The 27668-nt window shown below is 43.5% G+C and overlaps 3 protein-coding genes and 1 long non-coding RNA gene across 4 annotated transcripts; 3 read left to right on the forward strand and 1 right to left on the reverse strand.

Moving 5' to 3' along the window:
- The first annotated feature begins 1127 nt into the window (after positions 1–1127).
- Positions 1128–2045, forward strand: LOC147311056 (olfactory receptor 6N2-like). Its single transcript, XM_086267612.1, has one exon. It carries the CDS (start codon positions 1128–1130, stop codon positions 2043–2045), a length of 918 nt encoding a protein of 305 aa, XP_086123738.1.
- Positions 2046–15666: 13621 nt separating this feature from the next.
- On the forward strand, positions 15667–16567 carry LOC147311057 (uncharacterized). The gene is made up of 4 exons (XR_015125279.1): positions 15667–15774; positions 15883–15909; positions 16028–16141; positions 16363–16567. It is a non-coding gene; the product is annotated as an uncharacterized LOC147311057 (long non-coding RNA).
- Positions 16568–16769: 202 nt separating this feature from the next.
- Positions 16770–18828, forward strand: LOC147311058 (olfactory receptor 13C2-like). The gene has a single exon (XM_086265944.1). The coding sequence runs from the start codon at positions 17737–17739 to the stop codon at positions 18826–18828; it is 1092 nt and encodes a 363-aa protein (XP_086122070.1). The 5' UTR covers positions 16770–17736.
- A 6338-nt stretch (positions 18829–25166) lies between these two features.
- On the reverse strand, positions 25167–26937 carry LOC147311059 (uncharacterized). Its single transcript, XM_086265619.1, has 2 exons — positions 26809–26937; positions 25167–26732 (listed from the first exon to the last, which is right to left on the reverse strand). The coding sequence occupies exons 1-2, from the start codon at positions 26935–26937 to the stop codon at positions 25167–25169; spliced, it is 1695 nt and encodes a 564-aa protein (XP_086121745.1).
- Positions 26938–27668: the final 731 nt, after the last annotated feature.

A 27668-nucleotide genomic window follows, 5' to 3' on the forward strand; every position in this document is an offset into this window, starting at 1 on the left:
CCCAGAACTCCTTGCATGTGAAGGTCTCACTTAAAAAAAAAGTCAGGATTCTATTGTACTACCCCATATGATAATTTTCTCCAAATATCAGATTTTTCTTGTAACTAAAACTTAATTTGAGCCTGAGAGGGTTAAAGAGGCCATGAGGAAATCTGCAACAACCAAATATTTGCAAAGATTAAGGCAAGTTGTAAGGAGCTGAATGAGAAGAACAATACCTGGGCAATCAACACCTGCAGAAACCTGAGAGAGAAGAGGAGCAAGGAGACGAACAATCATGGGAGGACAGATCCCTGCACAGTATGTACCACCGGCAGATAGAAGACATGGCTGACGTCCAGAACTCCTATCAGTGGCTGGGCTGAAAGACAAAACACTGAGGTATGAATCATGGCAGCACAGGAACAAGCTCTAAGCATAAGATCCATAAACACTTAGTTCTACCACAACGGGTAAAACCCCTGGTGCAGACTGTGCAAAGATGCCTCTGAAACACTCTAGCACATAAGAGTACAGTGCAAGATGCTAGCAAGCAGAACACACATACAGTAGAACACCATAACCAGGTGGCCAGAAGTATATCAATTAACATTTGTGCAGCATATGTCCTTGAAGTCCAGAGGTCATCACCCAAGGTAGCTGAAAATGACCAAGCTAAGTCTGGGGCTTCCTGATATAGACAGACAAACTGGTGATATCTATCCAACCAGACGCAATAGTGGTGGACAAGCAGAGGGAGATGACTGTAGTGATAGATATAGCTATATCAAGTGTTAACAACATGAGGATGAATGAACGTGATAACCTTGAGACTTGAGAAAATGTAGTGTGAAGGCAGTAGTGGTTTCCGTGGTTTCCGTGGCTTTTTTGCTTTTATACTAAGCCTATACTAGTTCCAGGGGTTTAAAAAAAATTGATGGGCAAACACAATGAAGTGCATAGGGCTATAAACATCAATTCGTCTGATTCCCTGAAGTTGTTTACATGTTAGTAGAGAACTTAATGAGTCCCATAGAGGATGGAAGGTTTTCTGATAAAACAAAGCCACAAAACAGAGACAATTACTTACCTTCTTAGTTCAGTGCGGGAAATATATTACTACAGTACTTTAAAGCATTGTTTATTTAATGGATGTTGAATTAAATGTAACATTGTTAACTCTTGGTGGGTTTGCAGAATTGCACAAATACAGATATCTTTATTTTGTGATTATATTCACATTATATATTCTGATACTCTGCTTTAATTCCACTATAGTGTACCTTATTTGGACTTGCAAAAACCTTCATGAGCCAATGTATATTTTTATTGCAGCTTTGTTAATCAACTCTGTTCTTTACAGCATGATTATCTATCCAAAGCTCTTATCTGATGTTTTGTCTGAAAAACAGACTATATCGTATCCACTCTGTCTCTTCCAAGGATTCTCATATTACACCTCAGCTGGGTCAGAGTTTTTACTGTTGGCAGCAATGGCATATGACAGGTATGTGTCTATATGCAAACCCCTGCAATATCCAGTTATTATGAATAGAATAACTATTTATGTATGTGTGATTTTAGTTTGGCTTATACCTGCTTTTGAAATTGCAGTGTCATTTGTGCTGTATTCGAATGTAAAACTCTGTAGTTTTACTCTAACAGGAATTTTTTGTAACAATTCATTTTACAGGCTTCAGTGTGTGCCCTCGGTTGTAATATCTGTATATGGTGTGGTCATGCTGATAAATGTTGCCTTTCTACCAATGCTTTTCATACTTTTTTCATATATCAGAATTCTAAGAATATCTTACAGTTGTTGCAGAGAAACAAGGAGAAAAGCTCTAAAGACATGTTTACCCCACTTGCTGGTGTTAATCAACTTTTCCTGTTTTATTTTCTTTGATATAATTATAGTTAGACTGGAATCTGATCTATCAAACACTGTACGCTTGACATTGACGTTTCAGTCAATTTTATTCCATCCTCTTTTAAATCCAATCATATATGGACTCAAAGTGAATGAAATTTTTAAACACATCAAGATGTTGTTGTGTCAGGTTTAACAACACTGGTATTACTGCACCATTATCAAATGTATGGGATTTCATTGTAATGTGAGTTAGATAAAAGAGTTTCTTATCTCTGATTTGACATGCAAGATAGAAGGACAGAGATCAACATTTATATAAACGTTGATCTCTGTCCTTCTACTGACAACAAGACGAAAAACATAATGGTCATAAAACAAAGATAAACAATTTGTTAAACTGTTGCTGGTAATGTTTGAAGTCTAAGCAGTTCCTATGCCTGCGTTTCACATTTTTCCTCCTTTTTTGTCACAGGTTATCTTTTACTATTGTGGGTTGTAAGCGCAAAAAATAATTTAGTTAATTTAGTTAATCAATTGCTACCTCTCTCTCTCTCTCTCTCTCTCTCTCTCTCTCTCTCTCTCTCTCTCTCTCTATATATATATATATATATATATATATATATATATATATATATATATATATATACACAGTGGGGCAAAAAAGTATTTAGTCAGCCACCGATTGTGCAAGTTCCCCCACCTAAAATGATGACAGAGGTCAGTAAGTTGCACCAGAGGTATACTTCAACTGTGAGAGACAGAATGTGAAAAAAAAAATCCATGAATCCACATGGTAGGATTTGTAAAGAATTTATTCGTAAATCAGGGTGGAAAATAAGTATTTGGTCAATAACAAAAACACAACTCAATACTTTGTAACATAACCTTTGTTGGCAATAACAGAGGTCAAACATTTACTATAGGTCTTTACCAGGTTTGCACACACAGTAGCTGGTATTTTGGCCCATTCCTCCATGCAGATCTTCTCGAGAGCAGTGATGTTTTGGGGCTGTCGCCGAGCAACACGGACTTTCAACTCCCGCCACAGATTTTCTATGGGGTTGAGGTCTGGAGACTGGCTAGGCCACTCCAGGACTTTCAAATGCTTCTTACGGAACCACTCCTTTGTTGCCCGGGCGGTGTGTTTTGGATCATTGTCATGTTGGAAGACCCAGCCTCGTTTCATCTTCAAAGTTCTCACTGATGGAAGGAGGTTTTGGCTCAAAATCTCACGATACATGGCCCCATTCATTCTGTCCTTAACACGGATCAGTCGTCCTGTCCCCTTGGCAGAAAAACAGCCCCATAGCATGATGTTTCCACCCCCATGCTTCACAGTAGGTATGGTGTTCTTGGGATGCAACTCAGTATTCTTCTTCCTCCAAACACGACGAGTTGAGTTTATACCAAAAAGTTCTACTTTGGTTTCATCTGACCACATGACATTCTCCCAATCCTCTGCTGTATCATCCATGTGCTCTCTGGCAAACTTCAGACGGGTCTGGACATGCACTGGCTTCAGCAGCGGAACACGTCTGGCACTGCGGGATTTGATTCCCTGCCGTTGTAGTGTGTTACTGATGGTGACCTTTGTTACTTTGGTCCCAGCTCTCTGCAGGTCATTCACCAGGTCCCCCCGTGTGGTTCTGGGATCTTTGCTCACCGTTCTCATGATCATTTTGACCCCACGGGATGAGATCTTGCCATGGCGGAGTTTGGAGTCTGACTGTTTGAGGCTGTGGACAGGTGTCTTTTATACAGATGATGAGTTCAAACAGGTGCCATTCATACAGGTAACGAGTGGGGGACAGAAAAGCTTCTTACAGAAGACGTTACAGGTCTGTGAGAGCCAGAGATTTTCCTTGTTTGAGGTGACCAAATACTTATTTTCCACCCTGATTTACGAATAAATTCTTTACAAATCCTACCATGTGAATTCATGGATTTTTTTTTTCACATTCTGTCTCTCACAGTTGAAGTGTACCTCTGGCGCAAATTACTGACCTCTGTCATCATTTTAAGTGGGGGAACTTGCACAATCGGTGGCTGACTAAATACTTTTTTGTATGTATATATATATATATATATATATATATATATATATATATATATATAAAAAACACCCAGCACGCCCCTGCGGGCGGTTTATCCTTCAAGCTCGGGTCCTCTACCAGAGGCCTGGGAGCTTGAGGGTCCTGCGCAGTATCTTAGCTGTTCCCAGGACTGCGCTCTTCTGGACAGAGATCTCCGATGTTGTTCCCGGGATCTGCTGGAGCCACTCGCCTAGCTTGGGAGTCACCGCACCTAGTGCTCCGATTACCACGGGGACCACCGTTACCTTCACCCTCCACATCCTCTCGAGCTCTTCTCTGAGCCCTTGGTATTTCTCCAGCTTCTCGTGTTTCTCGTGTTCCTTCTTCCTGATATTGCTGTCATTTGGAACCGCTACATCGATCACTACGGCCGTCTTCTTCTGTTTGTCTACCACCACTATGTCCGGTTGGTTAGCCACCACCATTTTGTCCGTCTGTATCTGGAAGTCCCACAGGATCTTAGCTCGGTCATTCTCCACCACCCTTGGGGGCATCTCCCATTTTGACCTCGGGATTTCCAGGTTATACTCGGCACAGATGTTGCTGTACACTATGCCGGCCACTTGGTTATGGCGTTCCATGTATGCCTTGCCTGCTAGCATCTTGCACCCTGCTGTTATGTGCTGGATTGTCTCTGGGGCATCTTTACACAGCCTGCACCTGGGGTCTTGCCTGGTGTGATAGACCCCAGCCTCTATGGATCTTGTGCTCAGAGCTTGTTCTTGTGCTGCCATGATTAGTGCCTCTGTGCTGTCTTTCAGTCCAGCTTTGTCCAGCCACTGGTAGGATTTCTGGATATCAGCCACCTCCTCTATCTGCCGGTGGTACATACCGTGCAGGGGCCTGTCCTTCCATGATGGTTCCTCGTCTCCCTCCTCTTTCTTGGGTTTCTGCTGCCTGAGGTATTCACTGAGCACTCGGTCAGTTGGGGCCATCTTCCCAATGTATTCTGAGATGTTCGTTGTCTCATCCTGGACTGTGGTGCTGACACTCACCAGTCCCCGGCCCCCTTCCTTCCGCTTAGCGTACAGCCTCAGGGTGCTGGACTTGGGGTGAAACCCTCCATGCATGGTAAGGAGCTTTCTTGTCTTTATGTCAGTGGCTTCTATCTCCTCCTTTGGCCAGCCTATTACCCCAGCAGGGTACCTGATCACGGGTAGGGCGTACGTGTTGATGGCCCGGATCTTGTTCTTACCATTCAGCTGACTCCTCAGGACTTGCCTGACCCTCTGCAGGTACTTGGTGGTTGCAGCTTTTCTAGCGGCCTCTTCATGGTTCCCATTCGCCTGCGGGATCCCCAAGTACTTGTAACTGTCCTCTATGTCTGCAATGTTGCCTTCTGGTAGTTCAATCCCCTCAGTTCTGACTACCTTCCCTCTCTTTGTTACCATCCGGCTACACTTCTCCAGTCCGAACGACATTCCAATGTCATTGCTGTATAGCCTGGTAGTGTGGATCAGTGAATCGATGTCTCGTTCACTCTTGGCATACAGCTTGATGTCATCCATGTACAGGAGGTGGCTGACAACTGCTCCGTTCCGTAGTCGGTATCCGTAGCCAGTCTTGTTAATGATCTCACTGAGGGGGTTCAGGCCTATGCAGAACAGCAGTGGGGACAGAGCATCTCCTTGGTAGATCCCGCACTTGATGGTGACTTGTGCTATGGGCTTGGAGTTGGCCTCTAGTGTTGTACGCCACATCCCCATTGAGTTCCTGATGAAGGCTCTTAGGGTCCCGTTGATCTTGTACAATTCTAGGCATTCCAGTATCCAGCTGTGGGGCATTGAGTCATAGGCCTTCTTGTAATCAATCCAGGCAGTGCACAGGGTGGTCAGTCTGGTCTTGCAGTCTCGGCTGATTGTTCTGTCTACCAGTAGCTGGTGTTTTGCGCCTCTGGTATTCTTGCCAATTCCTTTCTGTGTCCCGCTCATGTATTGACCCATGTGCCTGTTCATCTTAGCCGATATGATGCCTGACAGGAGCTTCCATGTAGTACTGAGGCAGGTTATTGGTCGGTAGTTGGAGGGGACCGGTCCCTTCTTGGGGTCCTTGGGGATCAGGACCGTCCAGCCTTCAGTTAGCCATTCCGGGTGTCTCTCGTTAACTAGCAGCTGGTTCATTTGTGCTGCCAGACGCTCGTGGAGTGCAGTCAGCTTCTTCAGCCAGTAGGCGTGAACCATGTCGGGCCCTGGTGCTGTCCAACTCTTCATACTGGAGACCCTTTCTTGGATATCTGCCACTGTGATGGTTACTGGACCCTGTTCAGGGAGGTCGCTGTGGTCTGCCCTCAGATCCTCTAGCCACTGAGCATTGCCGTTATGGGTTGCATCCTTCTCCCATATGCTCTTCCAGTATTGCTCCGTCTCCAGCCTTGGTGGTGCTGTTCTCTTATTGTTCCCTTGCCACTGAGAGTACACCTTTGCTGGTTCTGTGGAGAACAGCTGGTTTATTCTCCTGCCTTCTATCTCTCTGGTGTACCTCCTCAAGCGGCTGGCCAAGGCTGTGAGTCTTTGCTTGGCAGTTTCCAAGGCCTCAGGTATGGACAGCTTGCTGTATTTCTTAGGCACCTTATTTGTCGCACCTTTCTGCAACTCCGTTAGTTGGCTAACCTCCCTCTGTGCTACTTTGATCTTGCCCTCTAGCCTCCTTCTCCATGGAGGGTACTGCCCCTTGTCGCTGTTCAACTTGTAGCCAAGCATCTCACTGATCACTGCTGCCGTATTGTAGATCAGCTTGTTAGTGTCGGTAATCGTGGTTGTAGGTATTGCCCGTAGTGCTGCATTAACATCATCTAGCAGACCTTCTGAGGGTACTTCACGTAATCTTGGTAACCGGCTACGGGGGATCCAGGTTTCAAGCTTGGCCATGATCCTATTTTTCAGGTCAGTTCCTCTCGCACTCAACGATCCTTCTCCTATCGCACTTGGGGCTATGTACCCAATCTCGGGTGGGGGTGATGATATCGCCCCCCTGACCTGGCGTCCTGACTCCTCCTTGCCGTAGCATTTGTGTTGTACCTCGTCAATCTCTAGCTGTGAGAGCAGTCCCTTCTTTCGAATGTTGGAACACTGAGCTACTAGTTGTTTCGCCGTCATTGTGGATGTTGGGTATCGAAGAATCCATAGGTCCCTTATCCTATTCATGTAGCCCCTTCCGCCGGGGTTACTTGCGTAGTAGCATTCCAACAACGCCCTGTTTTCGTCTCTTGCCCACCGATGCCTTCTTGTTCCAGTTCCAGTAGCCCACTTTTCGTCAGGGTGCCCTGGTTCCTCAACACCTGACGCGGACCTTGTTGATCCGGGCGACGTCCGAGCCGGCATGCCTTCATATTTATCTGTCTCGCTCATGTCTGCGGTAGGCTTGCTTAGCATAGGGGGTCTAGCCTTAGGACCCTTACTGGATACAGACGCCCCAGGCAGGAATCCAACTTGCGATCCTCTGTTCCAAAGGTGTGTAGTCTAACCACTACGCTATCCAGCTGGTTTTATATATATATATATATATATATATATATATATACACATACATACATACATACAGTACTGTGCAAAAGTTTCAGGCAGGTGAGAAAAAAATGCTGTAAATAAAGAATGCTCTCAAAAATGGAGGTGTTAATTATATATTTTCATCAATCAACATGGAATTATCTTTAATAAATGTATCAGTTCTGATCCATTTTCAGATAAATGTTTTTCAACTTTTTTATATTTTTTCATTTTTACTTTATTACTGATTCTTATTTGCAATATGCTACAAGTGCAACATAGATGGAATAGGTAGTAACACTTTATAACTGTTGCTTAAGGCCCTGCATCTTCATCTCTTGTCACATATTATTGTTCTCTGTGGGTTATAAACCAAACAGATGTATGTAGAAAAACAATCTTGAAAAGTACAATCCCAGTTACAAAAACTGGGGACACTGTGTAAAATGTAAAAAACAAAAAAACAAAACAAAACAGAATTTAATAATTTGCCATTCTCATAAACCCATATTTTACTCACAATAGAACATGAGAAACATATCAAATGTTTGTTTGCTTTAGGGCTAATACCTCATGATTGGCATTGCAAATTTCTGTTTTTTTCCATACTGTATAGAGTGTATTGTAGGTAGGTTTTGGAAGTAGAGTGTTACTCTGATGCTATCAGATACAGCACTTCCTCACAAACCCTCACAGGAATGTGGCATTGATCATAAATCTGTTGTTATGGCATGCACTCTACACCCCTTCTTTAACTCTACAGGCCTGACCAGAGCGTAAGAGGTGGTTGTCATGGTAACGAGGGTGTTGCCTGCAAAAGGGCATCTCCATATAACGAGATGCCCAGAGAGCTGCAGAAGAAGAAACATGTGCTGGTATGAGACCTAAGGCCACTCTCAACTCATTTGACCAATCATGTTAACATTCAGTTTCTTTGATTCATAAAAGTGTATACCGCCCTGGCACAGTACCTTTGTTTCTGAGCGAGAGAAAGGAGATCCATGGCGCCATGTAAAACAATTAAAAATTCTAAATATTTCGATGATAAATTTTGAAAACTTAAAATTGGAGCATATTGTCTTCTCTCTCCCTCAACAGTTTCTTAGTTTAGCTGCTTCAATTCAATTCAATTTTATTTATATAGCGCCAAATCACAAGAAAAGTCGCCTCAAGGCGCTTCATAAATACAGAGAAAAACCCAACAGTCATATGACCCCCTATGAGCAAGCGTTTTGGCCACAGTGGGAAGGAAAAACTCCCTTTTAACAGGAAGAAACCTCCGGCAGAACCAGGCTCAGGGAGGGTCGGCCATCTGCTGCGACCGGCTGGGGTGGGAGAAGGAAAACAGCATAAAGACATGCTGTGGAAGAGAGACAGAGGTTAATAACAGATATGATTCAATGCAGAGAGGTCTATTAACTCATAGTGAGTGAGAAAGGTGACTGGAAAGGAAAAACTCAATGCATCATGGGAATCCCCGGCAGCCTACATCTATTGCAGCATAACTAAGGGAGGATTCAGGGTCACCTGGTCCAGCCCTAACTATATGCTTTAGCAAAAAGGAAAGTTTTAAGCCTAATCTTAAAAGTAGAGATAGTGTCTGTCTCCCGAATTCAAACTGGAAGCTGGTTCCACAGAAGAGGGGCCTGAAAACTGAAGGCTCTCCCTCCCATTCTACTTTTAAATACTCTAGGAACAACAAGTAGGTCTGCAGAGCGAGAGCGAAGTTCTCTAATAGGGTGATATGGTACTACAAGGTCATTAAGATAAGATGGGGCCTGATTATTTAAGACCTTGTATGTGAGGAGCAGGATTTTGAATTCAATTCTGGATTTAACAGGAAGTCAATGAAGGGAAGCCAAAACAGGAGGAATATGCTCTCTCTTTCTAGTCCCTGTCAGGACTCTTTCTGCAGCATTTTGGATTAGCTGAAGGCTTTTCAGGGAGTTTTTTGGACATCCTGATAATAATCAATTGCAGTAGTCCAGCCTGGAAGTAATAAATGCATGAACTAGTTTTTCAGCGTCACTCTGAGACAGGATATTTCTAACTTTAGAGATGTTGCGCAAATGGAAGAAAGCAGTCTTACATATTTGTTTAATATGTGCGTTGAAGGACATGTCCTGGTCAAAAATGACTCCAAGGTTCCTCACAGCGTTAGGCCAAGGTAATGCCATCCAGAGTAAGAATCTGGTTAGATACCATATTTCTAAGATTTTCAGGGCCGAGTACAATAACCTCAGTTTTATCTGAATTAAGAAGCAGAAAGTTAGCGGCCATCCAGGTCTTTATGTCTTTAAGACGTTCCTGCAGTTTAACTAATTGGTGTGTGTTATCTGGCTACATGGACAGATAGAGCTGGGTGTCATCTGCATAGCAGTGAAAATTTATGCCATGTCTTCTAATGATGCTGCCTAGGGGAAGCATGTATAGTGTAAACAGAATTGGTCCTAGCACTGAACCCTGTGGAACTCCATGATTAACCTCAGTGTGTGAAGAGGACTCTCCATTTACATGTACAAATTGGAGTCTATTAGATAGATATGATACAAACCACTGCAGTGTAGTACCTGTAATACCTACAGCATGTTCTAATCGCTCTAATAGGATATTATGGTCAACAGTATCGAATGCTGCACTAAGGTCTAGCAGGACAAGCACAGAGATGAGTCCACTGTCAGAGGCCACAAGAAGATCATTTGTAACCTTCACTAAAGCTGTTTCTGTGCTGTGATGAGCTCTGAAACCTGACTGAAACTCTTCAAATAAACCATTCCTCTGCAGATGATCTGTTAGCTGTTTGACAACTACTCTTTCAAGGATTTTTGATATGAAAGGAAGGTTGGAGATTGGCCTATAATTAGCTAAGACTGCTGGGTCTAGAGATAGCTTTTTGAGTAAAGGTTTAACTACAGCCACCTTGAAGGCCTGTGGTACATAGCCGATTATTAGAGATAGGTTGATCATATTTAAGATCAAATAATTAATTAATGGCAGGACTTCTTTGAGCAGTTTTGTAGGAATGGGGTCTAAAAGACACGTTGATAGTTTGGAGGAAGTAATTATGACTTAACTCAGAAAGATCAATTGGAGAAAAAGAGTCTAACCTAACATCAATGGTACTAAGAGTAGCTGTAGATAATATTACATCTGTGGGATGATTATTGGTAATTTAATCTTTAATCTTTCTTGTTCTTATATTCTTCTGATTATGCAGTTTATCCCCGTTGATTCAGGTTTATTTTAGGGTATTTAGTTTACTTTAGCTTTTCTCATTCTGTCTTGTCCTCAGTGTCTTGTCTCCATTTTAGTGTACCTCCTTGTGTCACTCTCTCGCTCTCTCGCTCTGTCTTGCTCACTTTGCCTCTCTGTGTGACCCTCATTCTCTCTCTCTTTCTCTCTCTCTCTCTTTCTCTCTCTCTCTCTCTGTCTATCGCTCTCCCTCTCTAGCGGTCTCTCTCTATTCCTCTCGCTCTAGGTCTTACTCATATCTCTGTGTTTTGTCTCTCTTACCTGTTCCCATGTTCCTCTCTTTTTGTGTTTCGTCCTTGTCTCTCTAGTCTGTCATGTTGCAGTGTTCCCTAATCCCTGTCCTAGTGTGACGTTCATATGTTTTCGATACTCCTTGTCTCTCATTATATCTTATTTGTTTCTGCTGTGTTTCCCAGCTGTCTCCACTCGTCTATTCTTCCCCTTGTGTATAAATTTTCTCAGTAGCCTCTTGACCCTTGTCCGATTCTCTTCTCATCAGTTTTTGTGTCTCTCGGGGTCCATGTCCCTAGTATTTTCCCAGTTTAGTTTATTTGTTTGTTTGGTTGGTTGGGGGATTTTCTTTGTACTTTAATGTTCAGCCTAAATAAACAGCTCGCTTTTTGCTAAGTAGTTCCTTTTCTCCTGTGTTTGGGTCTTCTCACCACCTCACACATTCTGCAGCCACAGGTCCAGACAAATTAGTTAATCTGTGCTACATAGTAGAAGTGTGCTTAAATTAAAAACAGTAAACAGAAAAAATTTCCAATTAACCAATCACATCTTCATGGATAAACCAGCTGACATATAACAGGTTTGTACTGGTTCATTGGTTAAGTCACACCCAAGTAAATAGGTCATTAATGGTGAAGACAGAGTGAGGACACATAATCCCCACCTGTCTTAAAATAATACATGCATGACATACATCAGATTACAAAGAAAAGCATTTAATGAAAAAGAAGTCAGTGCAGTCATTAGATTAAAAAGCAAGAGGACATCATCACATGGAAAAACATTTGTGGAAAGGTCCTCATTTATCAATGGAGAACTATGAAGTGTCAGCTTGCTTCCTTGCAGCAATGGTGGGATATTGTTAAAATAGAAATTCAGCAGTTCTGTGTTCAATACACATAAGTGAGATGCTAAAATCTATATAAAACATTAGAGACTGATGTAGTGGATCTTCAAAATTTGAGTGAGTCCACAGGAGATCGAGACCATTTTCAGGCACTCAAAAGTAAAAACGCTGTTTTGGGTGATGTGCTAGGGTTTAGAGCACAGGCCGCCCTGGTCCATTCATGTTTTCAAAATTTTGCTGAAATGGATGCTCCCTCAGAATTCTTCTTTAGTTTGGAAAAAAACAATGGACAGAATCGCCGTATTCACTGTATTCAATCTGAGGATGGGAAAGAGCTGACTGAACCCACTGAATTACAGAAAAAGTGTCACGATCCTGGGTCTTATGACCCAGTGTTTTGAGCTTTAGTTCATTTTGATGTTTATAGTATGTTTAAGCTCATTAGGTCTCCTATGTTCATTTGCTTATTAGTTCCCCCTTGTGTTTCCAACCCATGTTAAGTCTCCCCTGCTCTTCATGTGTTTCATGTCTGTGTCTTACGTTGTCAAGTTCAGGTTGTCATGTCTGCATCTCATTATGTTTCCCATTTTATTTTGAAGAGATCTTGTGTTTTCATATTATGGTTTATGTTTTGAGTCCTTTGTTGTTCTTTTTCTTGTTTCCCTAGGTCTCAGTTAGGGTTATCATAGGTTTAGTTCTTTGGCTTTGTAATATGGCTTCCCTGTGTTCCATGTTGTGTCTACTGTGACGTTTTTGTACCATGTTTAAGGTTCCTATGTTCTGTCTCCCCAGTTGCTGTTAAGTTTACATGTCTAGAGTTCAGTCAGTGTGTTTCCTGTTTTACTTTGAAGGTCCGTGTCTCATGTCAATGTTTCTAGTTTTGCTTCCCTTGTCTCGTCCAGCCTGATTACTCCCAGCTGTGCTCTCCTTCTGTGTCTTGTTCCCTCGTTATCCCTCTGTGTATTTGAGCCCTGTGTTTCACTTTTTCAGTGTTGTAGTCTCCCTCATGGCTGTTTCCCTGTGTGTTAGTTAGCCATGTCCCAGTTTAGTTTTCCCATGCCATTTTGCAATAAAGCAGCTTTTTGAGTTTAATTTTGTTGTCGTGAGTTTTGCGTTTGGGTCCTTCTCCTGCCTGTACACAGCCGAAACATGACAAAAAGGCTGTTGATTATTTTTCAAAGCTGTATGTCAGCGAGTTTAGAGAAGATTCCGTGGCTAGTGAAGAGTTTCTCAGTAACTTGCCAGAGGTCTCAGAGCAAGACAGTATCGTCTTGGAGCCTGCCTCAACTCTGCAAGAACTGCAGGAAGCTTTGAGTATGGAAAATGGTAAAGCTCCTGGAATAAAGTTAAAAGGTAAAAATCATACGCCTTGGAGAGAACATTTTAAGGTTGGTTTTGATGTGACACCTGTATGGGGGATGCTGTACAAGCCACCATTAACTAAGAACACAGGTGATTTAGAACAACACGCAGCAACACTACACATGAGCGGGAGGAGGGAGGTATGGGGTCTTCACACACTCCCGTTCTCTGCTAGCCATGGGGGCGGGGGGGCAGGGAGGAGATGTTAGCTGTCCGATTGGCCTCCCTGCTGCTGCGGAGCCTGGGACGGTCTGCTTGCCTACACCCCGGGGGGAAGGGTAACATCTCTTGGGTCTGGGTTCTGTTTCCTCCTCTGGGGGCGAGGGTACCTGGACCCGGGGTATAGAGTATGTTTGGGGAGTGTGATTGTGTGTACATGTCCATTTATGTCAATCCTTACATTGGGTGAGTGCTGAGTGTTTCTATATGTGTGCATGAGGGTGGGAATGCATGTTTGTGTCTGTGTGTGCCTGTTTGTCTGTGTCTATATGTCAGGTCGGGTCTTAGACTCCACCTCTCTGGGAACTCCCAGGCCCTCCAAGGCCTATCTCCCCTCACCACACTCCCTGCCGGTGACTGATGCCCTCAGGGGTCGGTGCATTGGTGGTTCTTGGTGTCCGGGGCTGGGCACTCAGGTATGTACCAGCTCACTCCCGGTGGCTACCTGGCGGGGCCTGGCGCCTGTTGCTCGGTCAGGCCTCCTCCGGGGTGCAGGGGGCCCTCGGGCCTCCGGCCTCTGGGCCTGCGGCTCGGTTCACTCTGGCACAGCTGGCTGCCGGCAGAGCCGGCGGGCACGCCGGTGCAGCCCCCTCTAGCTTCTGCTCAGTGGCTACTGGGTGACGCCTCGTCTGGGGATCCTCAGCCCTTCCCATGAGGGTGGCACGGATGCCCCTCCGGTGGTCCTCTTTGGGCTCTCGTGCTGTGGGAGCCTCTGGATGTCTGGGGCCTGGATCTCCTCCATGCCTGCTTCATGCCCTGGGGGACGGGGCTATGGCTCGCTACATCCTCTTGCAGACCATTACATGTGGAAACCATTTGAATACAAGCGCGCTGATCCACACAGGTATGCACACGGGTGTTCACTGTTCGTAGACTTAAATTACACCTTTCTTGGCTGCTACTTCAAAGCACATTGTGCGCTGTCTGTCCTGCGTGCTGCACAACAACATTGAATATTCAGTATTTACTGCTGTTTACACTTAGCTAGATTAATGCGATGGTGTTGTGTTTAGTATGTTGCTTTGGGGTTTTTTTTGCTTGTTTTCTATTCTTCTTCTCTCAACAGGTGATCCAGAAGATTTTTTTTCTCCCCCCCTTTCTCACTGTCCCTCTCCCCTTCTGTTTTTCTTTTCCTTCCTCTTTCTTTCTCCCTTTCCTATCCCTCACTCATGTCTGTCCCGTCTGTAACATCTGAAAATAAAATATAATAAACAATAAAAACAAAGGTCGATCAAACGGACCAATACGGCAATGCCACGATGATCCATTTGGCAAAGTAAATCCATTGGGTATCCTTGTTGGTCTTCAGACAACAATTCTGATGGCTAAAGAACCAAATGGGACAGGCAAAAAAAACAAAAAAAACCAGGTGATTTACAGTGGCGAATTTTACATGGTATCATTGCAGTTAATGCTCTTATAATGATGATAATAATAATGGATTGCATTTATATAGCGCTTTTCAGGACCCCTCAAAGCGCTTTACAATACCACCGTTCATTCACTCTCACATTCATACACTGGTGAAGGCAACTGTAGCTTGCCTTCACCAGTTGCCTCTTGTGTCCATCATGGGGTTTCAGATAAATGTCCTTTTTGTTCAATGAGAGAAACTATTTTTCATTGTTTCGTACAGTGTTTCGGGTTAATGGATTCATTTTCAGTACTTAATGGTATTTGGAAATACTTTGTAGAATTTTTTTTTTCAAAAGAGTGTTTTATTTTTGGCTTTTCATATGACAAAAGGAAGAAGAAAAAGGGACGATGTATCATTTTTTTCTTGGGTCAAGCAAAGTTGGTAATTTACTTGAGTAGAAAATATAAAATTTATAATGGACGAAATATTGATTGTGTAGAGCTCTTCAAGAGTATGTTAAGAGCAAGAGTGATGTTAGAGTATAAATATTATTTCAAAATGGATGGCCTGGATGTTTTTCAAAATCTTTGGGACTATAAAGGTAGTCTCTTTACTTTAAATAACTCTGAACTTTTATTTAGCAATGTGTTGGTTTGAGCAGAATTTTTGTATGATTCACTATTAAGTGAATAAATGTGTTTTTGAAAATCAATCTCTCCTGCTTGCCTGGGCGCAGCTCATTGTGGGCTCTCCCTCTTGACCCATGCACCTGCGGTGATTGCCTCCATCTGTTGCTGATCTGCTGGAGCTCCGTATGAGTGTTCGGCACGAAGCAGTCTTCGCTGGAACATTGAATCACAGCTTGAGCAAACTCTCTCTGTGTATTTTGCCTGTTGGATCTAATCGTGCTCTCTGTGTACACATTTCCCCGGAGCTGGTGATGTACCCTTCCCTGTGATCCCTGAGTGTGGCAGCATGAGTAGCGGCGGTTATTGTGCTGAAGAGGAGAGCACGTGTGTGGATTCCCGTTTTGTAAATAAACTGTCACCTTTTGCTTGCCAGAACTCCGGCTGCAGGTGTGTCCATCGGTTAGCCATGACAGCCCATACTTAATGTCAACACAAATAAGTAGAAAAGGTTTAAAAATGATGTAGTGAACTGACAGTAGTCTCTTTTTACATAAGGTATAGCCTGTGGCTAAGGGATCAGAGGTAAGATAAAAACACATGAGAAGAAAAGTAAATTTAACAAATCAGTGATCTGTGAATTCATATTTTTATTTTTTGTCTTTAAATTCAATAAAGCTGCTTTACACTTTTCATCTCCCAGCATTCAGCACTTCAGACACTCAACACCCCACCCAGACGACAGCCTTACCATGACCTGATGAGAAAGATGGATGACCAAAGGACAAACCGGAGAGTGGTGCTGTTTTCCAACTATGTAAGTTATCATACATTTAGTCTTGGAAGACTAAATTCTTCCAGTAGTTGGTATAAATCATGGTTTGATGTCAGCAGCACTGTAGGTTTAAGTTTATTTAGTTTTCATGTGTGTATGTTGGATTTAAATTGTGTTTAACAACATTTAAATTGTTGCAACAACCAACAATGAAAATCTGTTTTGTGTTAAAATGACAACTTTCTTGTGTTATTGCTTTGCAGGGCAGTGTCTTTAGCAATCCTGGAACAGCTGAGAGTGGACAGAGCTGCACAGAGGACCAAAGATCCACTCTCAGCACTTTATATCTGACCGGCCCCAGCACCACCCCTCTTCACCCAACATGAGGAGGGTCCTGACCCCACCTGCACAGAGGGAGTTGTGGACATCCATTTCTGTGTCAGTGAGTTTAGGAACCTCCTCACACACACACGGATGTACACTGTCACTAGAAGATGTCTCCATTGCATCAGCAGGATGTAAGCATTTATACAATACTGCAGTTTGTGATATTTCATACATGTTTTTATCTCTTCAGTTAAAACTAGGAGATATAAAATAAACCAATTTTCACAATATTTTCTGTCTATTTCTTTCACAAAAAGTTATTTGGAGTTATTTCATGGGTGTCACGGCCAGAGGATCAGCAGGCCGCTGACTAGTAGTGTTCTCTCTCTCGCCAGGGCGGAACTCATGGTGGGTTCACGTCCTTGGCCCACGCCCCTCTGAAGAGGAAACACCTGGGCCTCATCAGCGCAGCCAGCATTTAAGCCAGGGTGTGGCTTCTACTCATCGCTGGATCGTTGTGTGTGACTCGCATCCCCTGGACCCGACCCTGCATTCCCCGAGTGGATTCCCTTTTGTGTGAGTGTTTGGAGAGAGAGCCAGAAGAGGAGCAAGTGTCTTTTCCCTACCTGGATTTCCCCGGAGCCCTTTCCCTGTCACCGCTTTGTATATAGCACTATCCCCTGCACTGTTTGTATATACACCTGGTGGAACTGTAATAAATACTGACTGTGCCTCTGAGTCCTGCATGTGAGTCCTCAAGCAAACCGTGACAATGAGTCATCTTTCCGTGTGTCCGCTACTTTGAAACGCTTGGGCCGCTCTGCCCGCCACAGTTTCAAACTGGTCATGTGACTGCATGGCCTCATCTGATTGGTAAAAAAGTTACGGGAAACTCCACTGGCGGCATGCTATCTAATGTGTTAAACTAATTATTTTTTTTTAAAAGTAATGAGTCAAATTTTGCAAATATAGCGGAGTAAAAGTACAGTTCTTCACAAATGTACTCAAGTAAAAGTAGAAAGTCTTGTACTTGTTTTTACACCTTGCAATGTTAAAGTTGGCCTCTGTGCCTTTCAGTGTTGGAAATACACTTTGTTGCACTGAGGTCTGCTTATTTTCAATATCTTGTACCTTTTTTTTTTTTTACACCTTTTAATGTTAACTGCCACTCTTTGCCTCCATCCTAAATTCCACATTTCTCAAGTTGAACTAGTTTATTCTACTCCACTGTGTAAGATTTAAGATCTCAGCTAAAAAGATTTTGTGTTGAAGTCCTGCAGTGCTAAGCAAAAGAGAGTGAAAAGGGTGAGATGAACCTCCAATGTTCAGCTCCTTGGAGGCTTAATTTGTCTGATAAAAACCTTCCACACACTGTAACTGCTCACTGTTTGCGTGATGGTGCATTTTTCAGTATTTTCCATTTATCCACCTTGTGCAATTTGTTTAATGAAACATTTTGTAGTTTTAAAAAAACATCAATGGATGAAGAATTAAATGTTACCTATATAACTTTTGATGGACATGTGGAAATTAACAAATACAGATATGTTTATTTTTTTATTATGTTCACATTATATATTCTAATAACTTGCAGTAACTCTATTATTATATACCTCATTTTGATCCACAAAAATCTCCACAAACCTATGTACACTTTTATTGCAGCATTGCTACTGAATGTTGTTATTTACAGCACAACTGTTTACCCAAAACTCCTGATTGACTTTTTATCTGAAAAACAAATCATATCATATTCAGCATGTGTCTTTCAGTTTTTCATAATTTATTCTCTAGGTTGTTCTGAGTTTTTTCTCTTGGCAGCCATGGCCTATGACAGATATGTGGCTATATGTAAACCTCTACAATATCCAACCATCATGAGAAAAAGCACTGTGAGTATTTTCCTGGTCATAGCTTGGCTTGTACCTGCTTCTAATATTGCCGTCCAAGCAATAGGAATGGCTAAAAGTAAACTGTGTTCCTTTCATTTAAAATCAATATTTTGTAACAATACAATTTACACTCTTCAGTGTGTAAAATCAAGGTTAGTTACTGTATTTGGAATTGTTAGTTATTTAGATCTCGTAGTATTTCCTATACTTTTTATAGTTTTCACATATACAAAAATATTTATAGTCACTTATCGCAGCTGTAAAGAAATTAAGAAAAAAGCTGCAGAGACCTGTTTACCCCACATGTTAGTTTTAATTACTTTTTCCTGTTTAGGTATCTATGATGTAATCATGGCTCGAATGGAAACAGATTTTCCAAAAACTGCACGCTTAATAATGACATTACAACTAGCTTTGTATCAACCTTTATTTAATCCATTCATATATGGGCTTAAAATGAAGGAAATTTCTAAACATCTAAAAAGCTTGTTTTGTCCACCACTGTTATAAATTTAATTTGTAGAATTTAAACCTGTTAATAGCTGATAACATTTTTCTGGGTGCATGTTTATTGTAAATATGCCATAGTCTGTTTTACGATCATACTACTTATTTTTTTATAATTTTTTTTTATATACTTACATAAACGCTAGAGTGGAAACTTTACTAAAAATTATATCCATGCTGGCAGGTACTATGTTAGATCTTCAAGAAAATTTTCTTCATTAGTTAATCGTATATATTGTTAATTGTTATATATAATTCATGTTTGGCGTTTTCAGCTCTCCGTTCTCGTGAAAAAAAGGCTTTCCAGATTCATTTTAGACTTATAACCCTAAGTAGGCAAAATGAGGAAAAGCATTTTTTATTTGACTACAAATTGTACAAGTTACAAATTTGGCATTTAACACTCACACCCAACACTTCAGACAGTTAGGATCAACAGTTAATTTAGATAAACTTGTATTATTTTTGACTGACAGTCAACAGAGGCCACAAGCATGTTTGAAATCAGAACCTTGATGCTATGACAGTGTTTACAATACACCAGTACTACACTTGTAGAACAGGGAAATGCAGAAAGGAGTTAACTTGGTTGCAGTTTATAGGTTTGTTTTGCATGTGTGTTGTGAATGGAGACTAAATAAGTAGTGAAGAAAAATATATTAAGAGGTTTATACATTCTCATCTAAATGCTTGAAAAATGATATCTGCAGGCAAGAGACAGTACATCTGAATAACCATTTATCAAGCAGTAGGGTCTGATTTCTTTACATACTTTTTAGCTTGATTTCTTTCTCAAAATGAGAAAATGTATCACCACTGACTGAGATACACTACCAAGTGGCCGTAACAGTGTATAGCAGTGGCATGTGATGACTTTTAAAGAAAGGCCAGCAAAAACAACTTGAGTGTGTTATGGTTTGAGGTTGAGTCTTTCGCAAAAGCTGCTGTCCTGACTCATGAGAGTGCTTTTTTTTTTTTTTTTTTTTTTTAAGTATTCAAGTCTTTCACTTTCTGAAGGTATTATCTCACTGACTGGCACTGTGGTGGACCAAGTTCCCATCACTATTTTAAGAGATACCTATGACACAATGTGGTGCAGTGCCTTTTCTGACCAGATTTCCTATGGTTCAGATTTGTTGGTGTGGGAAATAAAATAGTGCCACTGATACCAATCGTTTGTGTTTGGCTATAGAGTGCAGCTTATTAAAGCTCTCCAATGCAACTATGATTACCTGTTTGTCTGCTGTCCAGAAAAAAATCCATGTGACCCAGCCACATCATACATATTCGGTGATGGAATTTTACTGAAATACAAAGAAAAGATTCCTCAGAATCTGGAATAGAGTGTGATGTGGACACTCAGGTGGTGGTGCTAAAAGATTACCGTCTTCAGGTTTTGCCTGTGATCACCATCTGCCTGGCTATTTAGGAATTAGGTAAACTTATGAGAGAGTGCTCTACTATTTTTAATTTACACAAGTCATGTCAGAGCTGGCTATTAAGCAGTGAGTGTTCAGTGCGTATCACCCACAAGGTCAGGATGTGATAAAGAGATTCCACAAGACTTTGAAATCTATACATCGCAAATATAGTGTCGAGTCTAAAGCAGAGTGAGATAAGGGTCTGTCATTGTTGGGTTTTAGCCCAGCTGAGGTTGGTTTTGGACACACTGTGTGTGGGCTACTGAAGATGCTGCTGGAGCGTTGCTTGTAGAACATAATGTGTTAGACTGTATAAATTAATTTAGGGAAAGGCTGTACACTGCGTGTGAGCTAGCACATAGTTTCCTCTCTGATGCACAGTCTAAAATGAAGGAAACTTATACGTTTTTCAGGCAGGAGAATGTGTTCTAGTTCTCCTCCCCATGGTTGGTTTTAGTCGTTGTTTGTGTGATTCTTAATGAGGTAAAGAGCCAATTCAGTGACACCTATTACCTGAATAAAACAGCTAATAGGAAGAAAATTTAGAATGTGATTGGCATATCAATGTTGAAGAAATATGTTGATTATGGAAAGAGTCAAATCAATACACCTGTGACTCAGGCTCCATGTGACTGTGGTGTCTGTGTGAGTATGACATATATATATATATATATATATATATATATATATATATATATATATATACATATATATATATATATATATATATATATATATATATATATATATATATATATATATATATATATACATATATATATATATATATACATATACATATACATATATATATATATATATATATGGCTGATTCAATGTGCCGTAAGGCAGCAAGGTTGCTGCCTTACGGCAGCAACCTTGCTGCCGTAAGGTTGAGCGTTTATGGAGGAAAACGCGTTTGCATGTCCATCTCCTTTATCTAAAGGACCTTTTAGTCTCTTTTAACACTTCAGTTCGAGATGCGAGGGCGGCCTATTTCTCAGACTTAGTGTCTAAGAGCAGAGGTAACCCTAAGGTACTATTCGACACCATTAGTGATATTGTTGCTCCTGCTCCACCTGCTGTCCCAATTTCATCAAATGAAGATTGTGAAAAATTTCTTTCTTTCTTCGTTGAAAAAGTCAGTAACGTGAGGAACAGTATCTCTCCTTCTGTGTCTCTCTTGTTTAAAAATGTCTTTCAGTCTATTGGTCCCTGTGTGCTCACAATTACTAATACCTCACTGGTTTCTGGTCAGGTCCCTGTTTATTGTAAGAATGCTGTTATTCACCCACTGTTAAAAAAAACCTAAGCTTGATGCTTCTCTTCTCAGTAGCTACAGACCGATTTCAAAATTACCGTTCATTTCTAAGATTTTAGAAAAGGTTGTGGCTAAGCAGCTTATAGCTGTTCTAGATGAATACAGCATTCTGGATAAATTCCAATCTGGCTTTCGTAGAGCTCACTCTACTGAAACTACACTTAGAGTCTCCAACGACATTTTAATGAGATGTGATGCAGGAGAATGCTCCGTTCTGTTGATGTTGGACCTGACCTCCGCCTTTGATACTGTGGACCATCATATTCTGCTAGATAGGCTGAGAGACTGGGTGGGTATATCAGGGGCTGCTTTGGACTGGTTTGAATCCTATTTGCATGAACGATCCTTTTCTGTGGCTACCTCTAAGTACAGTTCCTCTTCTACTTTTCTTGCCTATGGTGTGCCACAAGGTTCAGTTTTGGGGCCTTTATTGTTCTTACTGTATTTACTTCCTCTTCAACACTTATTGAGCACTTTTAAGGACATTTCGTATCACTGCTATGCAGATGATATTCAGGTATATATCTCCTTTAAGCCCCATGATGTTTCCAAGCTACAGATTTTGCACGAGTGCATAGACTCCATTAGATGTTGGATGGCTGGAAACTTTCTTCAACTAAATGAGGAGAAGACTGAAGTTCTTGTTTGTGCTCCTAAAACTTTTGTACCTAGTGTTATGGAAAACTTGGGTCCACTTGCTACATTTGCAAAACAGTCTATCAGGAGCCTTGGTGTTAGTATTGACTCAGCTCTGACTTTGGATGCCCATGTAAAATCTTTGGTTCGCTCCTGTTTTTATCATTTGAGAAACATTGCTAAGCTGAGTCCCATTGTATCGCGCTCCGAATTAGAAATTGTCATTCATGCATTTGTTTCATCTCGTCTGGACTACTGTAATTCTTTGTTTACTTGTTTATGTAAAGCCTCCTTGGATCGTCTGCAAGTTGTTCAGAATGCTGCTGCAAAGCTTCTGACCAAGTTACACCCCTGCTGATTCAGCTGCACTGGCTCCCCGTTAAATTCAGGATCCAGTTTAAGGTTTTGACCTTGACTTTCAGGGCCCTGCATGGACAAGCACCAACATATATAAGTGAACTTTTGCATCCATACATTCCCAGCAGGTCCCTGAGGTCATGTGACCAGGGCTTGCTTGCTGTCCAGCACACGAGGCTGAAAACAAAAGGCGACAAAGCTTTTGGAACTGTGGCCCCCAGATTGTGGAACTCTCTCCCTTTGAGCCTGAGATCTGTGGACTCAGTGGTCGCTTTTAAAAAACAGCTAAAAACCCATCTTTTTAAACTTGCTTTTAGTTGATTTTTATTTTTAGGTTTTAGCTTCTGTGAAGCACTTTGTGATTTTTATCTTGAAAGGTGCTATATAAATAAAGTTTTACTTACTTACTTACTTACTTACTTGTTATTTTTGTTTTCATTTTTTTTTTTTTTTTTTTAAAGGAAAAAGCTGAAAATTTAAATAGTTAAAAGTTGAAATGTGAATAGCTGTTTTTTGTATTATATGATTTATTTATTACATTTTATGTGGAATGAATAAATAAAAGTATATTTACAGTGGCCCCTACAGACAAAGCACGTACAAACTTCAAAACACGCACGTACAAACCCTGAAGCACGTACAAACTCCAAAACACGTAAAAACTCCGAAGCACGTACAAACTCCAAAACACGTAAAAACTCAGAAGCACATAAAAACTCAAAACACATACAAAAGACAAAAGAAGTGCTCTAGAATGCTATGCGCAGTGTTGAGCTTTTGTTACTAAGGCTACGTTCACACTGCAGGCGAAAGCGCATCAAATCCCCATGCGACCCATATCCGATCATGCTATGACAGTGTGAACGGCGCAAATCCGATATTTTCAAATCTGATCTGTGTCACTTTTGTATGTGGTACTGAATCCGATACATATCCGATGTTTTAGAAAGCGACTGCTGTTTGTGTCATGGTCTGCGGTGGGTGGCTGGAATTTCCATAAGGCTCCTGAACTTACCTGGGATCCGCCCCTGGGCAGGGCCAACTCCAGCTCCTGCACACCTGGAGCCTATTGCAGGCAATCAAGCCAGAGGGATGTTCATTCACTGCCAGTTCATCATCAACACATGTTGGTAACAGGCCCTTATACTTCATGGTCTTGCTGTGATCTATCTTGTTAACAAGACTCTCTTGTGCTGCAGTTGCTGTATTCACCTTGGCTCACGCTCCACCTCCGGACTCAGGATACCAAGCAATAATTTTGAAAATCTCTCTGTGACTCACCTGCCTGCCCTCCTGCCATCACACTCCATCTGAAGCCCCGGATCTCAGGTCAGCCTTTCCATGCCACTCAACCTCCCCTGGATTCTTATCACCCCCCTCTCAACACTCCATGTCCCCTACTGCAAGTAAGAATTGCTACTCTTACAACTGGCCACTTCAGAGCTGCCTCCACTACCTCCCTAACTCCTCTATCTTCTCTCTTCAGTGTAACTGTTCCCTGCTCAGCTCCACTCCGCATCTCAGGCCTCATTCCCTCGCCCTAGCCACGTTCCCCAGGCCACGCCTCGTCAAACTCCACGTCTTATTGTTTTTTTTTTGTCTTTGCTACATTTTCTTTTTTTGAACTTAAGCCTAATAAATTGTTACATCATCTCCTGTCTCTGCTCTGGGTTTCTGCACCTGAGTCCTGTTCAGTACAGGCCACTCGGCCCCGTGACAGTTTGAACAGTCATGTCGCATTAAATCCCAAGAAGACATCGCGAACGCTTCCTGGCCATCCAGCGTAGATGTCAGTGAAACTGTTGGGAAGACAACGTTGGAGAAACGTGAACATTTTATTTGTACTGTATAATCTGCAGATTCTGACAGAAATCTGCAACTATCCTTTGAAGCACCGCTCCTCTCTTAAACAGCAATAAGGATAATTATTAGGTTATTTACATTATTATGTAAATAACAAAATAACTTAACCCTTGTGCGCCCGCCTGTTCTCGGGGCGTGGGTCGTGGTGACCCCCCGAGGGGCGTGTGTGTTGTTATTAGGATGGTATTGTTGATGATGATGATGATGATGATGGTGGTGGTGGTGGTGATGGGGGGGTCTTGGTAACCCCCCTGGGGGGGGTGGGCATATGTGTGTTTTATGATGATTAGGGTGGGGGTCGCTAGTACCCCCTCGGGGCATATGTGTGTTATGGTGATTAGGGTGGGGGTCGCTAGGACCCCCCTCGGGCATATGTGATGATGATGATGATGATATGATGATGATAGGGTTGGGGTCGCTAGGACCCCCAAGGGGCATATGTGATGATGATGATGACGATGATGATGATGATGATAGGGTTGGGGTCGCTAGGACCCCCACGGGGCATATGTGATGATGATGCTGATGCTGATGCTGATGATGATGATGATGACGACGATGATGATAAGGTGGGGGTCGCTAGGACCCCCTCGGGGCATATGTGTGTTATGGTGATTAGGGTGGGGGTCGCTAGGACCCCCCCCTCCTTCGGGCATATATGTGTTATGATGATGTTGATGATGATGACGACGACGATGATAGGGTGGGGGGGTCGCTAGGACCCCCGTGGGGCACTTGTGTTATTACGGCGTCGGTGGCGTTTGGGGAGCGGCGGTGCGGGAAGAAGCGGTGCAGTTGGGACAGTACGTGATGGCGCAGTGTGTACACACGTGCGCTCGGCCCTCGTGGCACAGGATCTTGGTCTTGACGTCTTTGCTCCTGGGACACACGCGGCACCTTCGCGTCTTGACCGGAGAGGAGTCGCGTGGCGTAGCGTTAGAGGCGGCACGAGTAGTACGATCGTCGGCGTCGGCACCGTCGGCCTCGGTGGTAGCGCCTCGGGCCGCGACTCTGCCTCCTCCTCCTCGTGCTAACGCCCTGGCTTCGGGCATAGGGCGCGCGAGCGCTTTGCCCAGTCGCTCGAGGAAGAGCCTTCGCTTGTTGAGCTTGCCCGCCATCCAGTTGGGGTGAATTTCCCTCCACAGCACGAACGCGTTGTAGGCCGCGACGTCGACCATGTTGTGGAAAAGGGCCACGGGCCACCTGCAGGTCTTTCTCCTGCAGCTGTACGTGCTCACGAACTTGTCCAGGTTGTCGACGCCTCCCTTGGTTCGGTTGTAATGCAGCACCAAGGGCGGTTTTGCGCTGCTTCTGTTGCTGCCGCTGCTTCTGTTGCTGCTGCTGCTGCTGATGCCGTTGCTGATGCGGCGGCTAGGCCGGGGCTCGGGGCCGGAGCGATGGTGGTGGTGGTAGCGAGGAGCGGTGGTGAGGAGCAGCACGTTCTTGTTCTTCTTGGCCACGTAGGTGAGGATGATCGTGTCGGGCCCTCGTCCTCCTCCTCCCCCTCGTTCCGCAGAGCCGCCGAGTACTACGGATTGGACGGAGCCCACGGCCCTGCCCTTGACGCAGCGCAGCTCTCTGGAGATCTCGGGTCTGTTCGATCGCAGAGTGCCCGGCACGGTGTGGCCTCTCTCGCGATAGAGCCTGTCAGCGAGCTCGCGCGAGGTGAAAAAGTTGTAGCACGTGACGTTGCGTCCCGGCGTCAATCCCTCGGTGAGGTCCATGACCACTCGAGTGGCCAGGTGCTTTTCGGGAGGGCCGCGCTTGTCCGGCTTGCCGGTGTAGACTTGCATCTTCCACGCGTAGCTATAACGGGCGTCGCACGCCACCCATATCTTGATCCCGTACCTGGCCGATTTGCTGCGCATGTACTGTCTGAACGGACACCGTCCTGATGGCGAGAGAGAGAGCTTGAGAGAAAGAGAGAGAGAGAGAGAGAGCTCCTCGTCTGCGAGCGTTCGTTCCGTCGGGTCGTCATTGTCCCCCTTGGCCTCTTGCTCCTCTTCCTCGCTCTCATCCTCCTCCAAGTTCTCCTGTAGCTGCTGCTGCTGCCGCCACCGCTGCTGCCGCCACCGCTGCTGCCGCCGCCGCTGCTGCCGCCGCCGCTGCTGCCGCCGCCGCTGCTGCTGCTGCCGCTCTTTGTCTTCCTCGACCCCTAGCCCTCGATAGCGAAACGTGGCCGGTCGCAACAACGGAGCGACCTTAGCCGACCCCGCCGCGTACGCCAAACGCGCTGGCGACGGTGATGGTGATGATGATGGCGATCGCGACGGCGATGGCGATGGTGAGCGGGAGGAGGAGGAGGACGACTATGACACCGCCGGCGATTGCGATCCGCCTGTACTGACCTTATTGCTCTTTGGCTCCCACGGTCTAGTGCGTGACATTGTCTTCTTCGTCTTCTTCTTTCTCGTTGGCACCTTGTTGCCGTTGTTGTTGTTGTTGTTGTTCTACAGCACGCGCCCGGACACCGCCTCTGTAACCTGTAACCCCGACACGCTTAGTACCCGCCATCCATGCTCTTATCATCTCGCCGCGCGACGCGCTGTGCTTTCGCCGGGGTGTTTCTCGACCACCTTTTACACAACTTTATCGTCCACGCTTGCACGTGTATTCTCTGTCAAACTCACGTCTCTCCCTCCCTCTCTCCCTCCCTCCCTCCCTCTCTCTCTCTCCCTCTCTCTCTCTCTCTCTCTCCATCCCATCCCCTCGGGGGATCTCGCGACCCCAAACCTCCTCCCTCCCTCCGCGGGGGACCCGCATCCCCCGACCCCGCCGCTCTCCCCCTGGCGGGTGCATCAGGGTTAAACTAACACTTAACACAGTGTTTGCTGCTATAACTACACATGTTTCTTGTTCAGCTATTTATTTATGAGTGACTTATGTATGTATGTATGTATGTATATATATATGTATATATTGTACTATTCTTAGTTAGTGTATTGTCTGTCTTGTCTTAATGTTGGTTTATAATGGAGCACTGTAACAAAAAATAATTTCCCCCAGGGATCAATAAAGTATTCTGATTCTGATTCTGATTCTGATATATATCACATGTTTGGGGGTGTGGCCTTGCCAATTGTCTTTTTCCCACCTTTTCAAAATGGCTGGCATGCCCACAAGCACATTTTATGGAAGAAAGAATGGTAAGCATGATATTTACATTTAAAATGTTTTTTTAAAATCAGATTTTGATTAATTTTCAAAATAAACATCTAGTAAATAATTTGAGGGGTTTAAAAATT

Source organism: Aulonocara sp. 'chitande type north' Nkhata Bay, linkage group LG16 (genome assembly GCF_057382095.1).
Source record: "Aulonocara sp. 'chitande type north' Nkhata Bay isolate Kocher_YH1m ecotype deep benthic linkage group LG16, A_spYH_male_GT1.1, whole genome shotgun sequence".
NCBI lineage: Eukaryota > Metazoa > Chordata > Actinopteri > Cichliformes > Cichlidae > Aulonocara > Aulonocara sp. 'chitande type north' Nkhata Bay.

Excerpts from the sequence above, each read along its gene's own strand:
- LOC147311059 (XM_086265619.1), bottom strand. The coding sequence starts at position 26,937 with ATGGCGGGTACTAAGCGTGTCGGGGTTACAGGTTACAGAGGCGGTGTC. Across the intron at positions 26,733-26,808 it reads AAGAAGACGAAGAAGACAAT|TCGTCCTCCTCCTCCTCCCG; the intron begins GTCACGCACTAG and ends GCGGTGTCATAG.
- LOC147311056 (XM_086267612.1), top strand. The coding sequence starts at position 1,128 with ATGGATGTTGAATTAAATGTAACATTGTTAACTCTTGGTGGGTTTGCA.
- LOC147311058 (XM_086265944.1), top strand. The coding sequence starts at position 17,737 with ATGAACCTCCAATGTTCAGCTCCTTGGAGGCTTAATTTGTCTGATAAA.